Source organism: Gasterosteus aculeatus, chromosome 6, assembly GCF_964276395.1.
Source record: "Gasterosteus aculeatus chromosome 6, fGasAcu3.hap1.1, whole genome shotgun sequence".
Taxonomy (NCBI): domain Eukaryota; kingdom Metazoa; phylum Chordata; class Actinopteri; order Perciformes; family Gasterosteidae; genus Gasterosteus; species Gasterosteus aculeatus.
Window position 1 is genome coordinate 7306191 of NC_135693.1, and position 19171 is coordinate 7325361.

Below are 19171 nucleotides of genomic sequence, written 5' to 3' on the forward strand. Positions count from 1 at the left end.
TACTCATTTCTAATAGCCCCAAAGTCCCTTTTTTTGCAGCGATGAATGCAGCCACAATCAGTCACAGGCAGCACTATTTCTGAGAACTTGCAATTTCGCAAAATGGCAGCAATTTTGCCACATGAAATGACCGAATCATCAGCCTGCTTTTGGCCAGTTGTGACCTGTTTTTTTGTAGGAAGTGATGTAGAAAAACTCCATTGAGAACCTAGAATAAGGGAAGATGATGGAGGATGAGGATTTTTGTGTATGAGATTACTTTGTCTTCCATTAAATCAACCCAGAGCCTTACTTTCAGGATTGCATCCAGAAGAACATAAAGGATCCCTAAAAACATAAATGGCCACTTTTAGATCAAACCCTTCCATCTTGTAGCCATTAAAAATCCCAAGTTTTCAGCACATTGTCCTTGCGTTCAGAATGATTATCCCTTAACTGTGAAAGGAAGTGATTATGAAGACATTTTTCCTGTGTTCAGTATAACCTACTACAACTAAAGTGCCACTTTCAGAAACTACACTGTAATTTAGAATTTTGAACGCCATTGTAAAGACATCTTTTAAAAAAAAAAAATACAGAGGAGCAGGGGGAAAAGGCTTTAGCTAAAAGATACCATTCAGCTTTTGTCATCATAAAAAGAAGCCAGTACAATATCCAGGCCCTGGGTTTTCTCCCCTCTCCGTATAACCATAGATCTCTTCTTCAACGTTAGGTTATTTCTTTTCCTGCTTCCAATCATATATTGGTATGCAGCACTTCAGACTGCAGAGGCGTAACAGCTGTCAGGCTGGGCTAAATCCATCAGAGACCGATGTCTGTCTGTAAGTGGTTGCAGACCATGACAGGAGGCTTAGCTGCACACTGCTGCCTTCCTGTCAGAGAACTCAAAAGTGCACTGAACTCCCAGGGACCCATGTGGCCTGTCAGAGAGCGACAGACAGACGCGTCGATGTGCCGGTGGATCTCCGGTTAGAGCCTTGCCCAAAGATCACGAGACGTCGTGGCCTCTCTTCTTCGGTTGTAACATTTATTAGCTCTTTAAGGGTTTAATTAAGACCCGCGTTGAAACATGTGCTGCTCTCTCTCCCTTTTGTCAGGACAAGAGAGTGCCCTGCATGACAAGTCGAATGAAAGGAGGCCTCCTGTCAGCATTGTCTGGCTGCGTCTTAATACTATTACAAGCTCAAGTGAATTGACCTTATATGATCTTGAGCTAATTGCTGTAAATCCATTGAAGCCTCTCTGAGTAACTTCATGGACAGAAAAAAGAAAAAAGAATTCACCGCCCGTCTTTCTCTAGGTGTCCCTCCCCCATACTGCATGAGCGGGCAGGTGACATGCAGGGCGGTGACGGAGAGATCCGCAGGGAGCGGGAGCCCACCCTGGAGAGGACCAGATCTGCAGGTGAGTCCGGTGGAGGATTTATGCTGCTCATTCTCCTCTGGCGCTTCTCCAACACTCTGCTTTCTCCTCTCTGTCGGCAGAGGCCAAATGGCACATCCCCTCCACCAAGATCCTGAACCCACTGAAGCAAAGAGAAGGGGGGAAAGACTCGCCCAACAAGCTGTCCAGGGTAAATGTCTGACCTGCTTAGATTTCAGTGATGCCTGACGGAAAGCGTTTAGAAAATCTACTTGTTTTAAACGCAGCGCAGCTCGTGTGCTGCGGCTTGCAGCTGAAGCCCAACTTCGTACCGTCTGACCTGCATCCATGTTCGAATTGTGGGTGAGGTCGGATTGCCCTTGTTTACGCGCTCTGCGGCAACCTCGATTGGGGGCATTCAGCCACATGTCGTCCCCCTCCAGCAACTCCTTGCACTCATCACTTCCCCCTCATCAGCATGCTAACGGGCGTCTCATCTCATCACCGTTCCTGGGTGTCTCGCACTTTTCTAGGACACAATTTCCTAGAAGGTTGAATCTATTAACTGCTGGATCCTCTTATTTTCCCCTTTCTCTAAATTCTCCCCTTCTTCGTCGTTCTCTCTTTCCGTCTTTTCTTAGAGCTTTGTTGCTGGAGGCGGGCCGCACACAGCGAGCAGTTAGACAGCGCTTTCGGCGAGTGTTGCATTAGCCAATGACAGCGGATGATGATCTAAACCACTTCCCTCTTAGAGCATAAAGCACCGTAGCCGTTTCTGATGCGATTGGATTTAGGCTGCTTTGGCGATTTAGCAGAAAACAACAGATTTGTATTCATCACATTTTATTTCTCAGTTTTATGATGAACGAATTCTGGCTTCCTAATGAAAACGAATAAAACTAAGTTGATGAGAGTATTAAACCATTATACCGATTTAGGAGCCAGATCTCAGTGATCTCTCACTGGAGATCTTAAGAGGTCTCAAATAAAGGATGTGAAACTTTGCATACTCTGTTTGTATTCCTCCATGGATCTGTCAACTAACCCGACGGCATCATATGCCTCAAGAAGACTCAGTCAGGGACACATGTGATGTGTGATTTAGCCCCATGGGTAAACCCATCCCCCCTCGCTGCGCCCCGCATGTTCACTCAACCGTAAGATTGATCTGCAACTGCTGTGTGGCCATGTCCAATTTACTGAACTTCTATCTCCTTTAACCCTCTTGATCTCTCTTGTTCCACCAGGCGGGCGATAAAAACTCCAGCCACTCGAGTAGCAACACTCTCTCGAGCAACGCCTCCAGCAACAGCGACGATAAGCACTTTGGCTCTGGAGACCTGATGGACCCGGAGATGCTGGGCCTCACGTACATCAAAGGGGCGTCGACGGACAGCGGCATCGACACCAATCCCTGCGTGGCCCCCGGGGCCCGGGTGCTGATGCAGGGCAGGGCCGGGGAGCAGGGACACCCCTGGGTGTCGGAGCATCACGAAGAAGGAGGTTCGGAGGAGGATCAGGGGAAACACTACCTGCCGCAGGGCTACGCCTGCGCCATCATGTCTAGTCATGTGACTGAAGGAAGCATCGGGGACCTGAGCGAGATCTCATCCCACTCAAGGTACAGTGCAGAGTTGGGATGCGTGTTTTCCCCCTTTTAGAGACCGTTATGTTTGTTTAGCTGCTGACAGTGTGTTTGGGGTCAGTCAGCTGTTCCCGTAGGCTCAGCCCAGTGTCCTACTGGGACACTATGTTGTTTTGGGATGTTCTTGGTTGCCGTGTATGAGGTTAGTCAATTCTGACTCGGCTTAAGTACAGCGCGCCAGCGGGGCATCGATTTCCCCTCTGAGGAAAATTCACACCCTTTTTCTTGATGTATACCTCGAATCAAAATCCATTGTGTTCAAACACGGTGATGCACATTCACACGTGCAGCCAGCAATCCATTCATGCCATTGACTGTTCTATTCAACACACACACACACACACATGCACAAAAGGGTGGTTGCTGGCTGTTAGCTGACCTTTTCACCCAACTGTGCTCCCTCCCTCCTGACCCTCTGCCTGACTCATCCAGCTGTGCTGAAGCCAGTGGGTGTGGCTGCTGTCAGGCCAGAACAACATGGGATGGGGGGGCGGGGGGGCTTCAGCACACTCTCGTCCAAGTCGTCCTTTGCCAGGCCGGGGCCCATCTGCGAGAGAGGAGGGGTAACCGAGGGGGTTGGAGCCTGCAGCCACTCTCACTCTGCCTCTATGAAATTGAATGGGTATCCATTTGTTTTATGCCTTACTGGATTATGGTAGCACAATCTGTTGAGATCATTGACCTGTTGGGGAGGCGTCAGAGCTGTCCGCTCCAGGACATCAGTCAGAGATGAGTAAAGAGCCCGTGCCATCACCTTGACTACTCCGAGGCTTCCCACCTTTGATGGAATGGTCTTTGACACCCGAGTGTCGTCTGAACAAACAGCGGAGCAGCAGGAGCACAGTTTGCAGGGTGTGGCCCAGATGGTCATGAATATGGAAACAAGGGTGTGTAGTGCCTCCAGCTCAAGACACCTCTGATGTCTCGGGGTGTTTTGTGTTTGCTCAAAGTTTCCAACAAACCACAAGGCATTGAACCAAAACCTGAGCAGAGCCTTTTCTATCTAGAAAACGAACGGATGAACTCTAATCGGGCAGCTGACATAAAACACAAAGTACTTAGGAAACCACAGAGTAAGGTCTGTTCCGGGGGACGTTTTAACATAGCAGAGGATGCTGTGCAGCCAATGCAAATTTAAATGGAACAAAGACGGGCACTGTCCTCTTTGTCTGACGCATGGCTCGTTTTCTCATCACTGTCAAATTTTATTCATTCATCCTACATAGATTAACCGGATACAGATTCATTATCACAAAGCTAAAACAATAATCATAAACAAAGACATGCTGCATCCTAGCGGTGTTCGAAATCAAATGGATTTTCTGATGTATTGTACATAAAATTAAACAGAAAGAGTTTTAGAAAAAGTAGCTGAAATGTTTTCATTCTCTACAAGTAATGCATTCATTTGATTGTACATTTAAAGGGTTGGTTCACCCAAATCACTACATAAGATATGTTTTCCACTGACCTAGTAATCGCTAGCTCTGCACGTTTTATCCTTCTTTGAGAAATGGATATCAGCAGAAGTCATAGTGAGGAATATTTCTGAACATCTGCAGATAAAACATGAAATACTCTTCTTTCTGACTCAAATGCAGTGACCTTTTAATTTGGTTTGTCACTTGATATTTGACTAAACATTTAAAGGACAGAGTTCAGTTGGAATATGCACATTAAGGACTGAATGCAAGTCCCTTTCCAAAGTAGGTCAGAGGGGAACCAGCTTGACTATGTGGAGCAGATGACATCCTGTATGACAGGAGAGCATTCATTTATCATTTTCATTTGAAAATCATTATTTCTCAACATCTGTACCAGGTAACTTGCAAGCAGCCGTTCTCATTTATTCATTGTTAATGTTTTTTATGCTTTCATGTTTTAATTTTGGTCACTTATGAGTTACATTATGCTTCTTTTTTTGCTTTTCTTTTTTTTTTTTGTTGCTGTGTTGTTAGTGGCTCACACCACTCTGGCAGTCCCCTGGCCCGCGGTGCCAGATACTGTATGTCCGCTGACTCCTCCAAGGTGTACACCATCCCCCAGACCAGCAGCTCAGGGCCGGGGCCGGACCCGGACCCGGAGCCCGGCTCAGAGGCCTGTGGACAGACACGCCCCCAACCCGATTGCATTCTCCCAGGGGGGATGGAGACAGCCGATGGTGATGGTGATGCCCACAGCACTGAGGGACCTCCCAGCATTTCAGAGTGTGGGTGAGTGTGCGTGAGACAGGGAGAAAGCAAGAAAGAGCATTTGGGACACCAGGAACTCACCAACTATGCTCTTTTACCACAAAAACTAAACTAAAGGTCGTAGTTTGTTGCAGATTCACAAAGCGTGCAGCAGCATCTCTCGTGCCGAGCCAGACAACGCACTTTATTCCCGTAAACTGGCCTCCTCGGCCCGGCTCCTCTCAGTGCGGAGCTGTATACTCCCAGACAGACTGTTACTGCACGAGAGCCGGACCCACACAGACCACAGTCGGCCCACCCAGCGTGCACAAACTGGCCTTGATTGAAGCAGACAGCCAGAAAATAAATAAGCTCAATGAAGCCGCGGACATAATACACTTGGCACATGTCACTTGCTGTTATTGATTGTACCCGTGAAGCCGCGTCCCAGAGGACCGCACGTTCTGAAGCCTCTACCAGATCAGCAACTCTGCTGGGAGCCGAGCAACGATCGGCACACAACAAACACGCTGCTGTCGCACAAGCGGGCCCAAGGACACAGCCTCAGAACCACCGGCAAAGGGGGAGAGGAGTCTCTGCAGGTTGAGAACGTATCCTCCCCTCAGACTTTATACGAGCAGTGACGACTGACGGTATCCGGCTGCCGATTAAATGGTTAGCCGTAGACAACAGAGAGCCATTGATGGGGAAATTGAAACACAGCTGTGACGATGATGCGTGTGCTTCTTTGTGGGCTGTGGCCTTGTTTTAGAGGAGCGAATGTGAGATTTGTCCTGAAACAAACCCCTTGCTCCAGCTCCCAGATAATTTCATTTTTGGCTGCGAAATTTGCCACTTAAGGACTCCGTGATTGATCGCGTGCAGCGGAGTCATCTCCTGCCGACTTATGAAAAAGCTGCGTAATTCAGTTACATTCCCCATTGTTTGTTTATATATTCCTACATTTTTATTTCGACTAGCGTAACTACGCCTCGTGATAGATGGCCCTAATATTACTCACAGATATTGTTCTAACATAATGAAGTTTCTCTTCCTTCTCCCGAAGAAGTTTTCTCATTTGCTCTAACCCCTGTACGCAATGCAGGATGCTGCTGACCCCGGGCTGTTTCTCTCCCTCTCTCTCTCTCTCTTGCTTCTGCTTCTTGTTCCAGAGGAGCGGAGAGCTTGTTAGCGTTCCTTCTCAAAATGCTGTCTGAGCGTTCAAGGTACACCGTTAGTCAAAGTCCACCCGCCCCCCTTGACCTAGCCTGCTCCCCTTAACACACAAACGCACACACCATCCCCGGCCCCCACCCTCTGTCCCAGACCACCGCCCCACTCGTGTGCTCCTCCTGCCATGTGGTGGGCGCTGCGGGCGGAATGCAACCCGCTGTGCATCGGTAGCTGTGACATTTCTGCTGTCACTGCAGAATCCCACTGCCGACGATACTGCCTGCTGTGCGTATCAGCCGCTGTAGTGATAGAGGGAGACAGGGAGGGGGGGCGGGTGGGGGGGGGAGTGAAAAAGCAACCGGGTCTGCACTCAAACCCTGACAACCCCCACTTTTTTTCGCCTTTATCTTTTGGCCTTTTGGGACTAGGTGTGTAACCTTTTAGGGCAGCATGGATGCTTTGTCCAAGTTGCAGTCATACAACTGTGTTTGCATCGGCCTTTATTGTATTTTTCCCTTTTCCAATTTGCCAGCTATTATCACCTCAGCTGAGCTTGAAAACATTTTATCCTCAGTTTTTTTTACTCTTAAATTTCTGGCAAAAAAAGGCATGTTTTGAGCAGGTGGATATAAACGCATCTTCTGCCATTTACACCCAGACAACAAAGTGCATTGTTCAATTAGTTCTTGCACAATCGATCCATGATTATGGGATGACTTTAACAAGGGCTTCATTACGATACAGAGGAAAATTAATGGTTGTGCTTAAGTATTATGCAAGGCTCAATCCGATGCATCCTTCAGAATAGAGCATTTGTTTTTGAACTAGAGATCTCACGGTCTGATTGTATCTGGCAATCACACAGACAAGTGCAATACCCGTCTATGTATTTAGGGCTTGGTTGCCATGGCGCCAAAAGCTCAAAACGGGGGCCAGGCTCAGCAATAGTGTCTCTAGGTAACCAGTCGCTGCCAGGCTGCCCGTCGCCTCGGCGTGCGACACATCCCCCCGCGGCCAGCCAGCCCCCTGCCAACAGCACTCAGCTCGCAGGCTGCTCACTTAAAGCAGAGGTCTCACGGCCGCACAACCTCACCCCACTGTACCAACCCCTCTAAACGCTCAGAACCCTCCAAAACCATGTAAATGACAAGCACCGCTGTGACGGACACCGCCCACAATAACACCTGCTACCTCTTGTGGGTCCTCCTCCAATCCTGCCGAACAGCTCTCATGTCCTCTGTTGTTGTCGTCTCCACACTCCTCTAGAGTATGTGTTTTGCACTCGTCTCTGAATGTACTTTCTGTCCAAAACCCTCCCCCCCCCCCTGCTTTCCTCTGTACTTCTCGCAGTGCTTGGCCTTGTCCTTCACACTATCCTTAATCATTGCTTTGGCAGAGTGAGATGGGGGGCGAGTGGGATCGAAGGGGCACTTCTCTCTGGCTCTCCTCACCAACCCTGTTAACCCCACGTTCACCCGACCAGCATGGGAGCACCTGTTGTTGGCATGCTAAGGCGGTTCCCGCTGAAACCCTTCGTGTGCTGCTGACGTTATTTTCTAAATGGCTGGACCCGAGCGGCGGTGGCCCAAGGCCTCCCATGCAGGATGAGTCTTTCATGCCCCCTTTCTGATGAGCTCTGCTCCTCTGCTTTCTGGTCCACAGGCAGCTGTATGCACAGGAGGCCGCCTGCCAGCTCCAGGCTACTGAGCGGGACGAGAAATCGCTGCAGAGACTTTCAAAAGAAGAATACCTTAAAATGATGCTGCCCACAAGCCCTCCGGGAGAAGGCGGGAGTCGGAAGGTGAGGTTCACTGTGGCTGATTCAATAACTGACCTCTAAATTCCACGGCGACAATTAAAACCTGTTTAAACTGCGATGTGATGATTGATGAGTAGGATGACGTGACGTGGCGTGACATTGTTAGGATCCCCAAAGCTATTTCATCACGCTGACAAGAACCAGAGCAGATGCCCATCAGCCGGTGCTGCTGGCGAGAACCCCGCCCGTCGGGGCTCGTCCGTCCTCGCGGAAAGAGCCCCTCATTGATGGGCAAACATCCTGGAAATCACATCTATAACAGGGCCTGTGCTTTCTCAGTCTAGATGTCATGGATTAAAGGCAGCGAGTGCACCGATGTTTGATGTTTCCGGGTCCTGCGGACTAATAATTGCATCTCGTCCCCCTTCCCCATCCATTATCCACCAGGAAGGGACCCTGGAGACATACAAATTAGTTATTTTTGGTCGTCCCTACAGAAGGCGGCCATGTCCTCTGGCGGGCCTCGTCCCTCACATGAGGCGCCTGGGTGCAGTGACCGGTTTGTTTTTTCGGTTTTGCTCCTAATAAAAGGCAGATTATTTCTGAGACCGTTTGAGCCGGATGGAAATTCGTACCACAAAGCGTGTGCGACACCTTTAATGAGCTCTCTAGTCCGAGGTAGCACCTCCTCCAGAGCCACAGAGCTAGCCGAGCACTTGAGCTCAGAGCGACAGGAGTGGGCAGCTAAACGACAGAACCAAGCGAAGAGGCTGCAGGAGCCGGCGGGTGGATGTACGCCGCCCCTCGCACACACATAGAGAGAGAGAGAGAAAACAAAGGCTCACAGTGGTGTTGGGTGGATTCAAAGAGCAGTATAGTCCTCCGTCTCACATTCTAATTCAGAGTCATAATACAATGTGTGCAATGGCAATCTGGGAGTGAGATTCACGAAGGACGGCTGAGAGCCAAACATTCCGACCGTGTGCACATCTGTTCCCAGTAAACACCTGTTTTCAATCATCAGCTTGAACCACTGTACAGTAACGGCAACATCGGCCTCATTGTCGGCTAGTTTTAAATTAGGGTCCGACTTGTTCAATCGCCTAAAGGTTAATTTGAGTGTCACTTCCGGCAGTCGGCCTTTGTGCTGGTGAGCAGGTGCAGAGAGATTTCCCTTCCACAAACAGGCGCTCCATTGTGTGGCTGACGTCAGGAAAAAGGCCGCCGGCGGCTTTATTCTCCCACCGCGTTCCTCTGTGGGACCTCCTGTGGGAAAGCCGAAAGCATCCGAATCGGCGGTTGTCCAACACGTCCTCCCAAGTGGCAGGTCAAAGGGTTCCGACGCTGGCTGTTGTCTTTGTTTCGGTGCGAGCGACGGGGAGGAATGCCGGGGTAATCGGGGAGGAAAATCTCAGTGGATGTGTCACCGCTAAGTCGGCGGATAAGAGCGCTGCTGTGGGGCGAAAATAATTCAAACACTTCACGGCTCAAATCGGGGTGTGGAGCTGGGGGGGGATTTAGACACATTGAAATAGTCAATAGTCTGAGTATGAGTATTTTCTGTGTAGCAGAGACCGCGGTTCGATGCCGTGGTGGTAATTAATAGATGGCTTCTGAAAGAGGAGCATTAAGCCCTATTGCAAATCGTTGGGGGGATGGGGGGGGGGGGGGGCTCTAAATCTATGCTATTTTTGCTTTAAGTGACAGCAGCAAATCCCGTTCAAAGTTGCTTCTTTTTAAGTTGGATGCAAGAGACAACCTTGTTAAGTTAAAGTCTGCGAGATGTTCTGCGGCGGCAGTGTGTACGCGCGTACGCCGCTTTGAATTCCAGCGGATATCTCCGCTTAGAAGACGTACTTGATGTTTGTTAAATTGTCACGGTGGGATTTGTGGGGGATCCGTCTTTGAAATGGAGATGGCTGGGTGTTGGCTTGCGGCTGTGCAAGTCTAGCGTTGGTTACAGCTGCAGCCCAAGGCAGACATTTGCCCATCTGGCCAGCTGCCTCACATATCATTTGTGGCTACTTTTGATGTCACTTGTGCAATATTTATGTAGCCTAGAAGGGAAAATGATGGATTGGATTAGCCATTATGGTTTGTGTGTTTAAACAGGAGATCCACTGTCAACATTCTGTTCGCTGTCATGAAATCCGACTACTCTACTTCTCCTCTGTGTGCAGATGACTTCCCCCTCAGGATTGCTGCGGGGTTTGTGAATGTTCACCTCGACCCCCCCCCACAGTGCTTTTTTGACCTTTGTATTGACCTCATTCATACGTATGCAACGTTTGCAATACGCCCTGTTCTAGGGAGCGCGCACAAAGCATTATTGCGACCCGCTTCAATGAACATTGGTTCTGGTTTGCAAACAAGCAAACAAAAGAAAATGTGCGGTGAGTTGGTTTGCAAATATGAGGAGCTTTTAATAGAGCCCTGCAGACGTCTATAGCTCCACTGTGCTTCACACATGCGTGTCGACAGTCCACAGGTTCACTGCCATATTACTGCATTAGTAAATGCGTCAGTAAGCACTTACCGCCACACAGGACTCAAACTGAATATCAGGGAGAGTATCGAGACCTGGTATCGTTTCCCATACAAACGCATCTGGTGGCTGGCTACAGCTTTCCATCTCCTATCGTGGCACTTGGTCTTGTCTTTCTTACATTAATCTCAGCGACTCTGCTGCCACGGAGCAGCGACCTCTGTCCCCACCTCCACAAGTCCTGTCCCCGTCCCGGTTTTTGTCCCGCCCACTCTGCCAGACCCTCTCCTGCTCTGCTCAATCCATCTACATCTTCCCGAGAGCCAAGCCTGCAATCGATTCCTGACTGCTGCTCGCCGACGCCTCCTCCTCCAGCCGCCCGCTCACCTGCCGTGGTGGGGGTCGTTTCCCTCGCCTCTCTTTTGACAAACTGTTCTCCTTCCCTCAGGTGTCGGCGTCGGGCAGCTCGTCCCCGAGGCGCTCCCTGTACCGGACGCTGTCGGACGAGAGCGTGTGCAGTAACCGCAAGGGCTCGTCCTACGCCAGCTCGCACAGCTCCATGCTGGACCAAGCGCTGCCCAACGACATCCTGTTCAGCACCACCCAACCGTACCACAGCACGCTGCCCCCCCGCATGGTCCACAACCAGGGAGCATCCAACCTCCGGAGTGAGTGAACGTTTGACACTCTGGGAGACGAGGAGGCTAAAGTAGACTTTTCTCGGGTTATCGTTCTTCCTCTCTGGCAGCAGATAAGAGCCAGGATATAGATGCTGGTTCCGAAGAGCCACTTGGTGTCCCCACCAATATCATTAAAAACTGCGACACACTCCAGCAACACTCCTCGATACAGCCACTCTTTGGAGACGGTGCGAGGCGGCGTGCATCGGGCGGGGGGGGGCGGCTCTGCATTAAGCGGACACCTGTCGCTGCCGGCTAATGTTCACCCTCTGCCAGTGCCGCCCGGCACCCGGTGAATGTGCTTTCAGCGCTGAGAGGTGCGACGTTTCCTGCCCGGCGCCGCTGCGCGTCCTTTCAGATCGGTGACATCCACGTGCCTATTTTTCCATCAGGAATATCACGATGTCTGTCATACGTTACTGGTCATTCACTCATAAATAACTGCCTGCCTGCCTGTCTCCCCCGTCCCCACCACCCCGTCCCTCATGTCCCATTTCCATACGGCTCCTCACCCGGCTGCCGTCGCCGGATAGAAAAAGACGTTTCTCTCTCTCTCTCTTTTGCCTGTCAACCTGATGGATTCTCGATTGTTTTGAAGGGTAGTGGAAAAGACAGGCGCTGTCTCCCCCACGCTGTAACAGACCAATTTGGTAAACAGTGAATCACTCAAGCTCCAAGACTCTGTGTAAATTGAAAGAAGAATGTCGGCATGAACTCAAGCTCTCGCTCTCGCTCTCTGTCTCCTCTCAGCTTCTCCACTCATGCTTTTCTAAATGCCTCTCTGCAGAATGGGAGCTTGTTTGTTTCATTCCCCGTCTTTCAGGGCTGACAGGGAGAAAAGGCGGGAGACAGACAGAGGGTAGGGACAGGACATATTGATTGAGACATGAAGACATTTAAAGTCGTTTGAACGAGACATTTATCGGCCCTCAGACAGCGGATGCTGAGCCGGTGGTTTTGTGTGAGCCTATCGTGCGGTCATGTGAATGCTAAACTTTTTATTTGCAAAGGGCAGGACTTAGACGTCCCTTTGAGCAGCGACGGCCCGTTTTAACCCCCCCCCCCCCCCACACACATACCTCCTCCTTCCTTTGTGCCCTGCTTATTCCTCGCCCGACCCCTCTTTGTCTGCACTGATGCAAACTGAAGGGCGACTCTGAGATCAGAACCTAAAACTGAGGCCAGGCCCAGACACTGATCGGAGTGCCCGCCTGTCTCTGCAGATGAGTTTTGGTTCTCTGACGGCTCCCTGGCGGACAGGTCCAAGACCAGCGACCCGGGCCTCATGCCCCTCCCCGACGCTGCCTCGGGCCTGGACTGGTCTCACCTGGTTGACGCAGCAAGAGCCTTTGAAGGTAACCAGCCTGGCTGAAGCTGCTGGCGGTCCTTGTGTAACCTCCCACCCCCCCTTCTTCCTGGCTGCTTAGCGCGCGCTCGTGTGTGTGTGTGTGTGCGCGTTGGTTGGTTTGTTTGTTTATTTGTGTGTGTGCAGATGCTGGTTTGCTTGCTTGTGCAAGGTCTGTTGGCGCGCTTTTTGTTTGTGTTCCTTCCAGCGTCTCCAGAGGGGCGGCGGGAGGTGACTTGGGCGGATCTTTCTTTTTGCTATTTGCACCTCAGCCCCTGAGCCCCCTTGTGATTCCCGGCAAAAGCTGTGGCCTGGAAAAAACAAACAAGCCTTTGTTTGTCAGCAGAGACATGAGTGGTCACTCAGGGAAAGTTCTTAGAGCGACGCCACGTTCTACCGATGATAGTTTGGGGGTGAAGTGAGCTCCTCGCGTGGCCTTTTGTCCATTTATTTGGCCTTTTTCACATCGTCTGGCCCAAAGTGGTCGATGCTCTGCTTTTAAATAGAAATCTTCATTTTCAAGGTGGTTTCTTATAGGCTGTCTAAACGAGGCTGCTTAAGAGGATTTGTGGCTTCTGTGGCGTCTGGAACAAGCGATTTAGGAACTGAGTGCTCCGATTAATTCATGAGAGCTTACAGTATGTTGTCTTTCTCGACAACATGAGCGATATGTTCCTGTCGAAACCGAAATCTGTCTTTTCACACTATTTTCAGCTAATTGGTTTTGGCACGTCTCAGCCACCTCACGATCAGCATCATCACTTCTCTTCATTTCTATCCTCCCTCCTTTTAATTACTTTTGCTACCAATCTCATGCCAGCGTTTTTCTCCATCTACCACAGAAACGCTGACACGACGACTATGTTTTTGTTTTTTCTCCACTTGAACTCCGCCCGACCCCTGTGACCAGCGAGCCGGCGCCGTAGCCGTTCGTCACGGTTAATGAGCGCCCGGTGGAGTTTGCCTTCTTTTACACACTTCCTGCTGCGTCGCTCGCGGCACATCATTCAACCGGAGCGGGATCAGGGGAGATGATGCAGAGTCTGACCGGCAGCTTGGAGGCAGTTGTCACGGCGAAGCCGGCTGGCCCAGATAAAGGCGCTGCGTCAACTGCAGCCTTGTTGCAGAGCAGAGAGTGACTCCAGTGTGTGTGCCGTGTACGTTTGCCCGGCTCGGTTTGCCTGCTACGTGAAGCATTTATGGCACTCACAATGGTGGTCATGGGGTTCATGAGAGGCCGCTTAGTCTGCATCAGCTCTCAGCATCTGCAAAAACACTGTGCTCCTCTGACTTACGGGAGCAGAAGCAGATTTCAAATGCATTTTAAATGCAAACGAGCTGTTTGTTTAATCACTGTAGGCTTTCCTCTCCCACTAGTAGAAATGTTTTTAATATTCCCTCAAAAATAAGCACAGGCCACTGTGCTCACCTGCATAGATCGTTTTCTCCTCAGTGTGATCAGTTCTCCGTTTTGTCTGGTAAACGTGGACACCGGGTCACGCGGAGATGACGAGCTGCTTTGCCGCGCCCCCGCCGCTGCTTTCCGAGGAGTCTTTAATCTTTCTAATGCAGGCGTCTCATACGAGGAAAATGTTCATTCATATGTAAATTTAAGCCTGCTCTCCCTTTCCTACCTCGTCTGAGCAACCAGCTCCGGGCTCGATCAGCTTTTGTCTTGAAGTGGATTAGCTTTCATTTGGGGAGTTAAAATAATGGACGGGTATCCTTAATCTTTTCTATGAATATGCTGATCCTCCTATCTTTAGTCTCAGACCAAGGGCTTGAGAGAGAGTGATTGGTTTCTGAAGAAAAGAGCATTACTCAAAACTGAGCAGTCCCCAAGCGGAACATGCCAAGTTTGGGTTTTCCATGGGGCTTTGAGCGGGCTTAAGGGCCTGATATGGTAAAACAAGCATGACTGCTGCCTCGCGGCTCTCTGGGATCCAAGTCCGTTACGAGCCAAACAGCTGTCAGAGGAAGCTCAGACGGGCCAGGGCACCGGAGCAACACCCGAGGGACTTGCTCCCTATCGGCGACGTGGTGGAAAAGGCTCCTTTTCCCCACCTTGTTCCCCATTTCCTGCACGCGGATCTCCCCGTGTGGGAGGAACTTCCTTTCGGTGGCTTTGCGGCGGCGCTGAAACCACAACCACCCATTCACACAAAGCGTGAATGAATCGGCCCATCCTGTCGGGAATGTGCGCATGCGATTGTGTTGCTCCGCTCCGAATTTGACTTGCATGTTGACACCGTGAAATGCATTGCTCCACACACTCCACACAAGGGCAGATTATGACCCGTTACGTCACCTGTTCTGTCCCCAGACCAGCGCGTGGCGTCTTTCTGCACCATGACGGACATGCAGCGGGCGGAGGCTCTGCGGATCTCAAGGGAGCTGACCAGACGGGTGGTGGAGGCGGAGGGAGCGGCACTGGGAGCAGAGTAAGCTTCCCTGACCAACGCGAGCGCTCCCGTAGCAAGCGGATGATTGACTCTTCGCTAACCGCCATGGTCCCGTCATAGCGTAGCAGTCATAAGAAGGCAGGGCAGGATCGTACACTGTATCTACATGCACACAACTGCGTATGTTCACTGTGCGAGCGCTATGTCAGTGTAATCCACAAAGGCATCGTCATGTCATTAGCTAACTTCTGTACATTATTCTGTGGGAATGTGCTTTAAGATAGCATTGGAAAAATCCTTTTGGAAAATGCATTAAAGCGTGACTCTTAACTACTTTACCCCCTGTTCAAAGGCTCTAAGTGAATCCAGACCATTCAAGGATTATGTGAGAACAAGTACCATTTTGAATACATTTCATGTATTTAATCATAGATTCTGAGGCTACGTTGCAGTACTTCAACAATGCTTCTCTTGTACTTACAAGTCCACTTAGAAATGTGCATATAATAAGACCTTTTTACAGGCTTACCATTTAAAAACAGAGCTTTCAGTGGACTATTAGCTGTTAGCTTCTGCTTAGACCGGATAGCTGGTGAAGCCTCCTAGCGACAGTTAGTCGATAAAAGACCATGAGACCACGACTTAGCTAACTGTCAATCACCAGCTGCTGCACATCGTGTACCGGTAATACGGTAAATGAGTCCTTCGCGATTGTCAACAGCGTCCTTTCTTGTGTCCCAAACAGCGGCCCCCCCTCCACACTAACTGGCAAAGTCAACGAGTTGGAGGTGATCCTCAGGCAGCTGCAGCACGACCTCAGAAAGGTGAGTTTGCATTTATCAAACGCGCCGTCCTCACCTTTTCCACGTTGGCAAACAATGTGTCACGCGGGTCATGGAAATGGACAGTGAGTAATGGTTGCCCCGCGGCCTCTGTAATACAAACTTGTCCACTCAGTGCAATATCCTGCTTCCTTCCCTCATTGTGTCCCGGCCCAACTTATGGAGAGAGGAAGTGCACCTCTATAAAAGCAGAGAAAAGGCTGCTTTGCCACGTTAATGCCTCCCATTTACAGGACGCTGACGACAGCGGGGCTTTTATCCATCTATTTTTAATCTCCCGTCCTGGTGTTGATTGTGTGTTCAGGAGAAAGAGGATAAGGCGATGTTGCAGGAGGAAGTGCAACACCTGAGACAGGACAACATGCGACTGCAGGAGGAGAGCCAGACGGCGTCGGCGCAGCTCAGGAAGTTCACCGAGTGGTTCTTTCACAGCATTGACAAGAAGCCCTGAGATGAGAGAAGGCCATCACTCCTCCCAGGCAGCCGGGCAACTCCTATGTACGACCACCACATCATCCCCAGGCAAACAGACCATTACCAGAGTGATGAAGACTCTTAGAAAAGGTTCTCTAGTGCAGCCCTGTGAGGGGGGAGGACTCAAAATCCCAATGAGGACCTTAGTTTTTGGGATTCCTCTGTCTGAAGTGCACGGCTGTTTCTGACGTTAAGTTTCTTTATCCCTTTTAAAGAGACTCTTTGGAAACCTCCTCATCTCCTCTGCTGGAGAGGAATTAGGAGTGCCCCCCCCCCCCCCCCCCCCCCCCCCCCCAAGTCCCCAGGATCTTCTTACAGTAGTGGAATGTAAAGCTCATTTACTGTAGTCTGCATATAATCTACCTGCGTATGTCACGTCATTCCACTGTACTGTATACTCAGCTGTACTGTATCGTCCCGCGCACACTGTCACACAGCTGTTTCTGGGCCGGCCTGCACGGACACAGGAAAGCCGAGAGGGGAGAAAGGGGGGAGGAATGTACTGGACATAATGAAGTGGTACTTACTGTCTCCTTGCAGCGAGAGGAATCCACATGTGGCGGTCTTTGAAATCTACAGTGGGGGGGTGGAAATGAATGTAGCTCAACCGAGACCCTTTTTTTCTGGATTACTGGGTCCTAAAGTCCCCAAAAGCTGTCAAGGTTTGATGTTTTGGGCCATGTTTTTTCTTTCAATGAATTCCACTTTTTCTTTACCTCAGTGTTGTAATGTGGGGTCACATGGCAGTAATTTAGATGTTTTAAAGGTGCTTTCCCTACACATGTTTGTCAGTAGTTTCCAATCACTGTCACAATGTCCTAGCAATAATGAAGTGGTAGTTACAAAACTGTGTTAAAAAAAGAAAAGAAAAAAAGAAGTTAGCACAAACGTGAAGAGTTCCTGTCGTTCCGCCGTTGGACTGGACATGTATTTATAAAACAGGAAGAGACTGTGCCTGAAACTCTTGGTTGTAAATGGATTGTTTCTCTATGCTTTTAATTCTCTTTTAAAAACACATGCCTTGTCTGTGGCTCACTGATAAAATCGTATATATGACTGGTGGATGCGCGTGTGTGTGTGTGCGTGTGTGTGCGTGTGTGTGCGTGTGCGTGCGTGCGTGTGCGTGTGTGTGTGTGTGTGTGTGCGTGTGCGTGCGTGCGTGCGTGTGTTGGAGAGAGCGCAGCATAATGTTTCTTATGCAGTGGTTTCTAGAGCATCAGAGCAAGCACCAGTGAACCACACTTACGATGCCAAATGTGTTTATTTCTGTACATATCTGCCACAGAAGTGTCTTGTATTTAACACTATTATTTAAGCTTATTTAACCTAAAGTTGTTTATTTAATTAAGCTTTATTTTTCTGCACAAAGGAGAGATAAAGCTCTGTATGTTGTAAAGTGTGTAGCTTGCCAGGGCGAAAAAACAACAACTATATATTTAAATATATAAATGATGATTTTGGAGATTCCAACATTTGGATGCTGCTAGAATACAGTTTGCTGGTTTGTATGCTTTTGAAAATGTCTCTCCGTTAACGGTCTCATCCCTGGTGGGACACTGGTTGCTTTTTTTTTTTTATTTCAAATTTTGTTCTAATTTGGGTTTGTTTTTTTAATAAATGTAGTTGTAAAAATATGTGATTTTTGTGCTTTGAATGTCGTTCTATTTCTAGCATTGTTAACCAAAAGCAATGATTTGAAAATTGACCGAAGGATTATGTGCTCATTTTAATTTGATTAAAACACAGCATTGTTAAAGGATGGTTTATGTTTTTATTTTAATTTCTTTGGCTTTGTTTTTTCCAATTCCTTATTTGGAAATATGAAAGAAAGATAAATATTACGCTGAATGCTACGCTGGAGAGACGATTAGCTTAGCATAAGGACTGAATGCAAGGAAAGCATTTCTGAAAGAAATAGTTCCTGCAAACAAACCGTATAACCACAACTCATCATTTTTAACAATAACCAGTCAATTAACGGGCCTGAAAGACATTGTTACGTTCGAGCTAGACTTTCTATTCTATAAGTTACTTTGCTTTATTCTTTTAATCCAGATGTGGGGGAGTTGTCAAACCTCTCATTTTACTTTTTTTTTTTCTTGTAAAAGTATTCATGTACATGTCTGTATGTGCAATGAAGAGCTTTTTCCTTGTGATCCTTTCCTAACGAGTTCGAAATGTAAGAGAGAGACAGTCCTTGCACAAACTTGCAGTCTTTTAGTCAGTCAAATGAAAATTGATACACAAGTTTATGAACACGATCCGTGGAGCAATACTTAAAAATACTTAAAAATGATGAAATATCCCTCCATGACATGGTCTGCACATTTCAATCCACCCCTTCATCTACCTCTTCAAGTGAGCTTTGAAAACTAAATGATAGAATTGTAAAAGTTGCAGGTCACGTCCACTTGTAAGCTGCAAGAGAAAGACTAACTAGAGGAATATAGGTAAAAAGATGACGTATGATTTTGTGTTCTAGAACACCTGGAAATGAAGATACACGTAGAGCACCTCGTTCTCCGGACAAAAGCCAATTATTATTAACAGTACATTTGTTGAGCTCCCGCAGGACAAGACGAAGATAACAACCTTTTTCTACGACACTGTTTTTTTCCATCCCCTATTTTGTAAACAGCAGGTGTGCTAAGACTTGCGAATGGAAACATGAGACCATAATGGCTTTGTGACTTGATTCCCTGAGAGTTTGTGTGCTTGAAATAAATGACAGATGTTGCTTTCACCTCAGGGACGTCAAAGGACTCGCTGAATAATTAATCATAAGCCTTTCTGGGTACAGAGAGAAAAACAATTAAATGTGTTGCTTCTTCCT

The 19171-nt window shown here is 48.8% G+C and overlaps 1 protein-coding gene across 7 annotated transcripts in view; it reads left to right on the forward strand.

The window, feature by feature from the left end:
* Positions 1–18094, forward strand: part of LOC120820473 (signal-induced proliferation-associated 1-like protein 2) — a 67217-nt gene extending 49123 nt beyond the window's left edge. For 2 of the 7 annotated variants that reach the window (XM_040178234.2, XM_040178235.2), the window contains exons 12-22: positions 1301–1404; positions 1485–1573; positions 2610–2983; positions 4966–5220; positions 6351–6404; positions 8014–8152; positions 11044–11263; positions 12499–12630; positions 14944–15061; positions 15768–15846; positions 16169–18094. In XM_040178234.2, the coding sequence (XP_040034168.2) occupies positions 1301–1404; positions 1485–1573; positions 2610–2983; positions 4966–5220; positions 6351–6404; positions 8014–8152; positions 11044–11263; positions 12499–12630; positions 14944–15061; positions 15768–15846; positions 16169–16315 (1711 nt within the window). In that variant the 3' untranslated portion in view covers positions 16316–18094. The remainder of the gene's footprint in view (positions 1–1300; positions 1405–1484; positions 1574–2609; positions 2984–4965; positions 5221–6350; positions 6405–8013; positions 8153–11043; positions 11264–12498; positions 12631–14943; positions 15062–15767; positions 15847–16168) is intronic. The other 5 variants (XM_040178237.2, XM_040178236.2, XM_078104022.1 and 2 more) reach the window with 5 other exon arrangements.
* The last annotated feature ends 1077 nt before the right edge of the window (positions 18095–19171 follow it).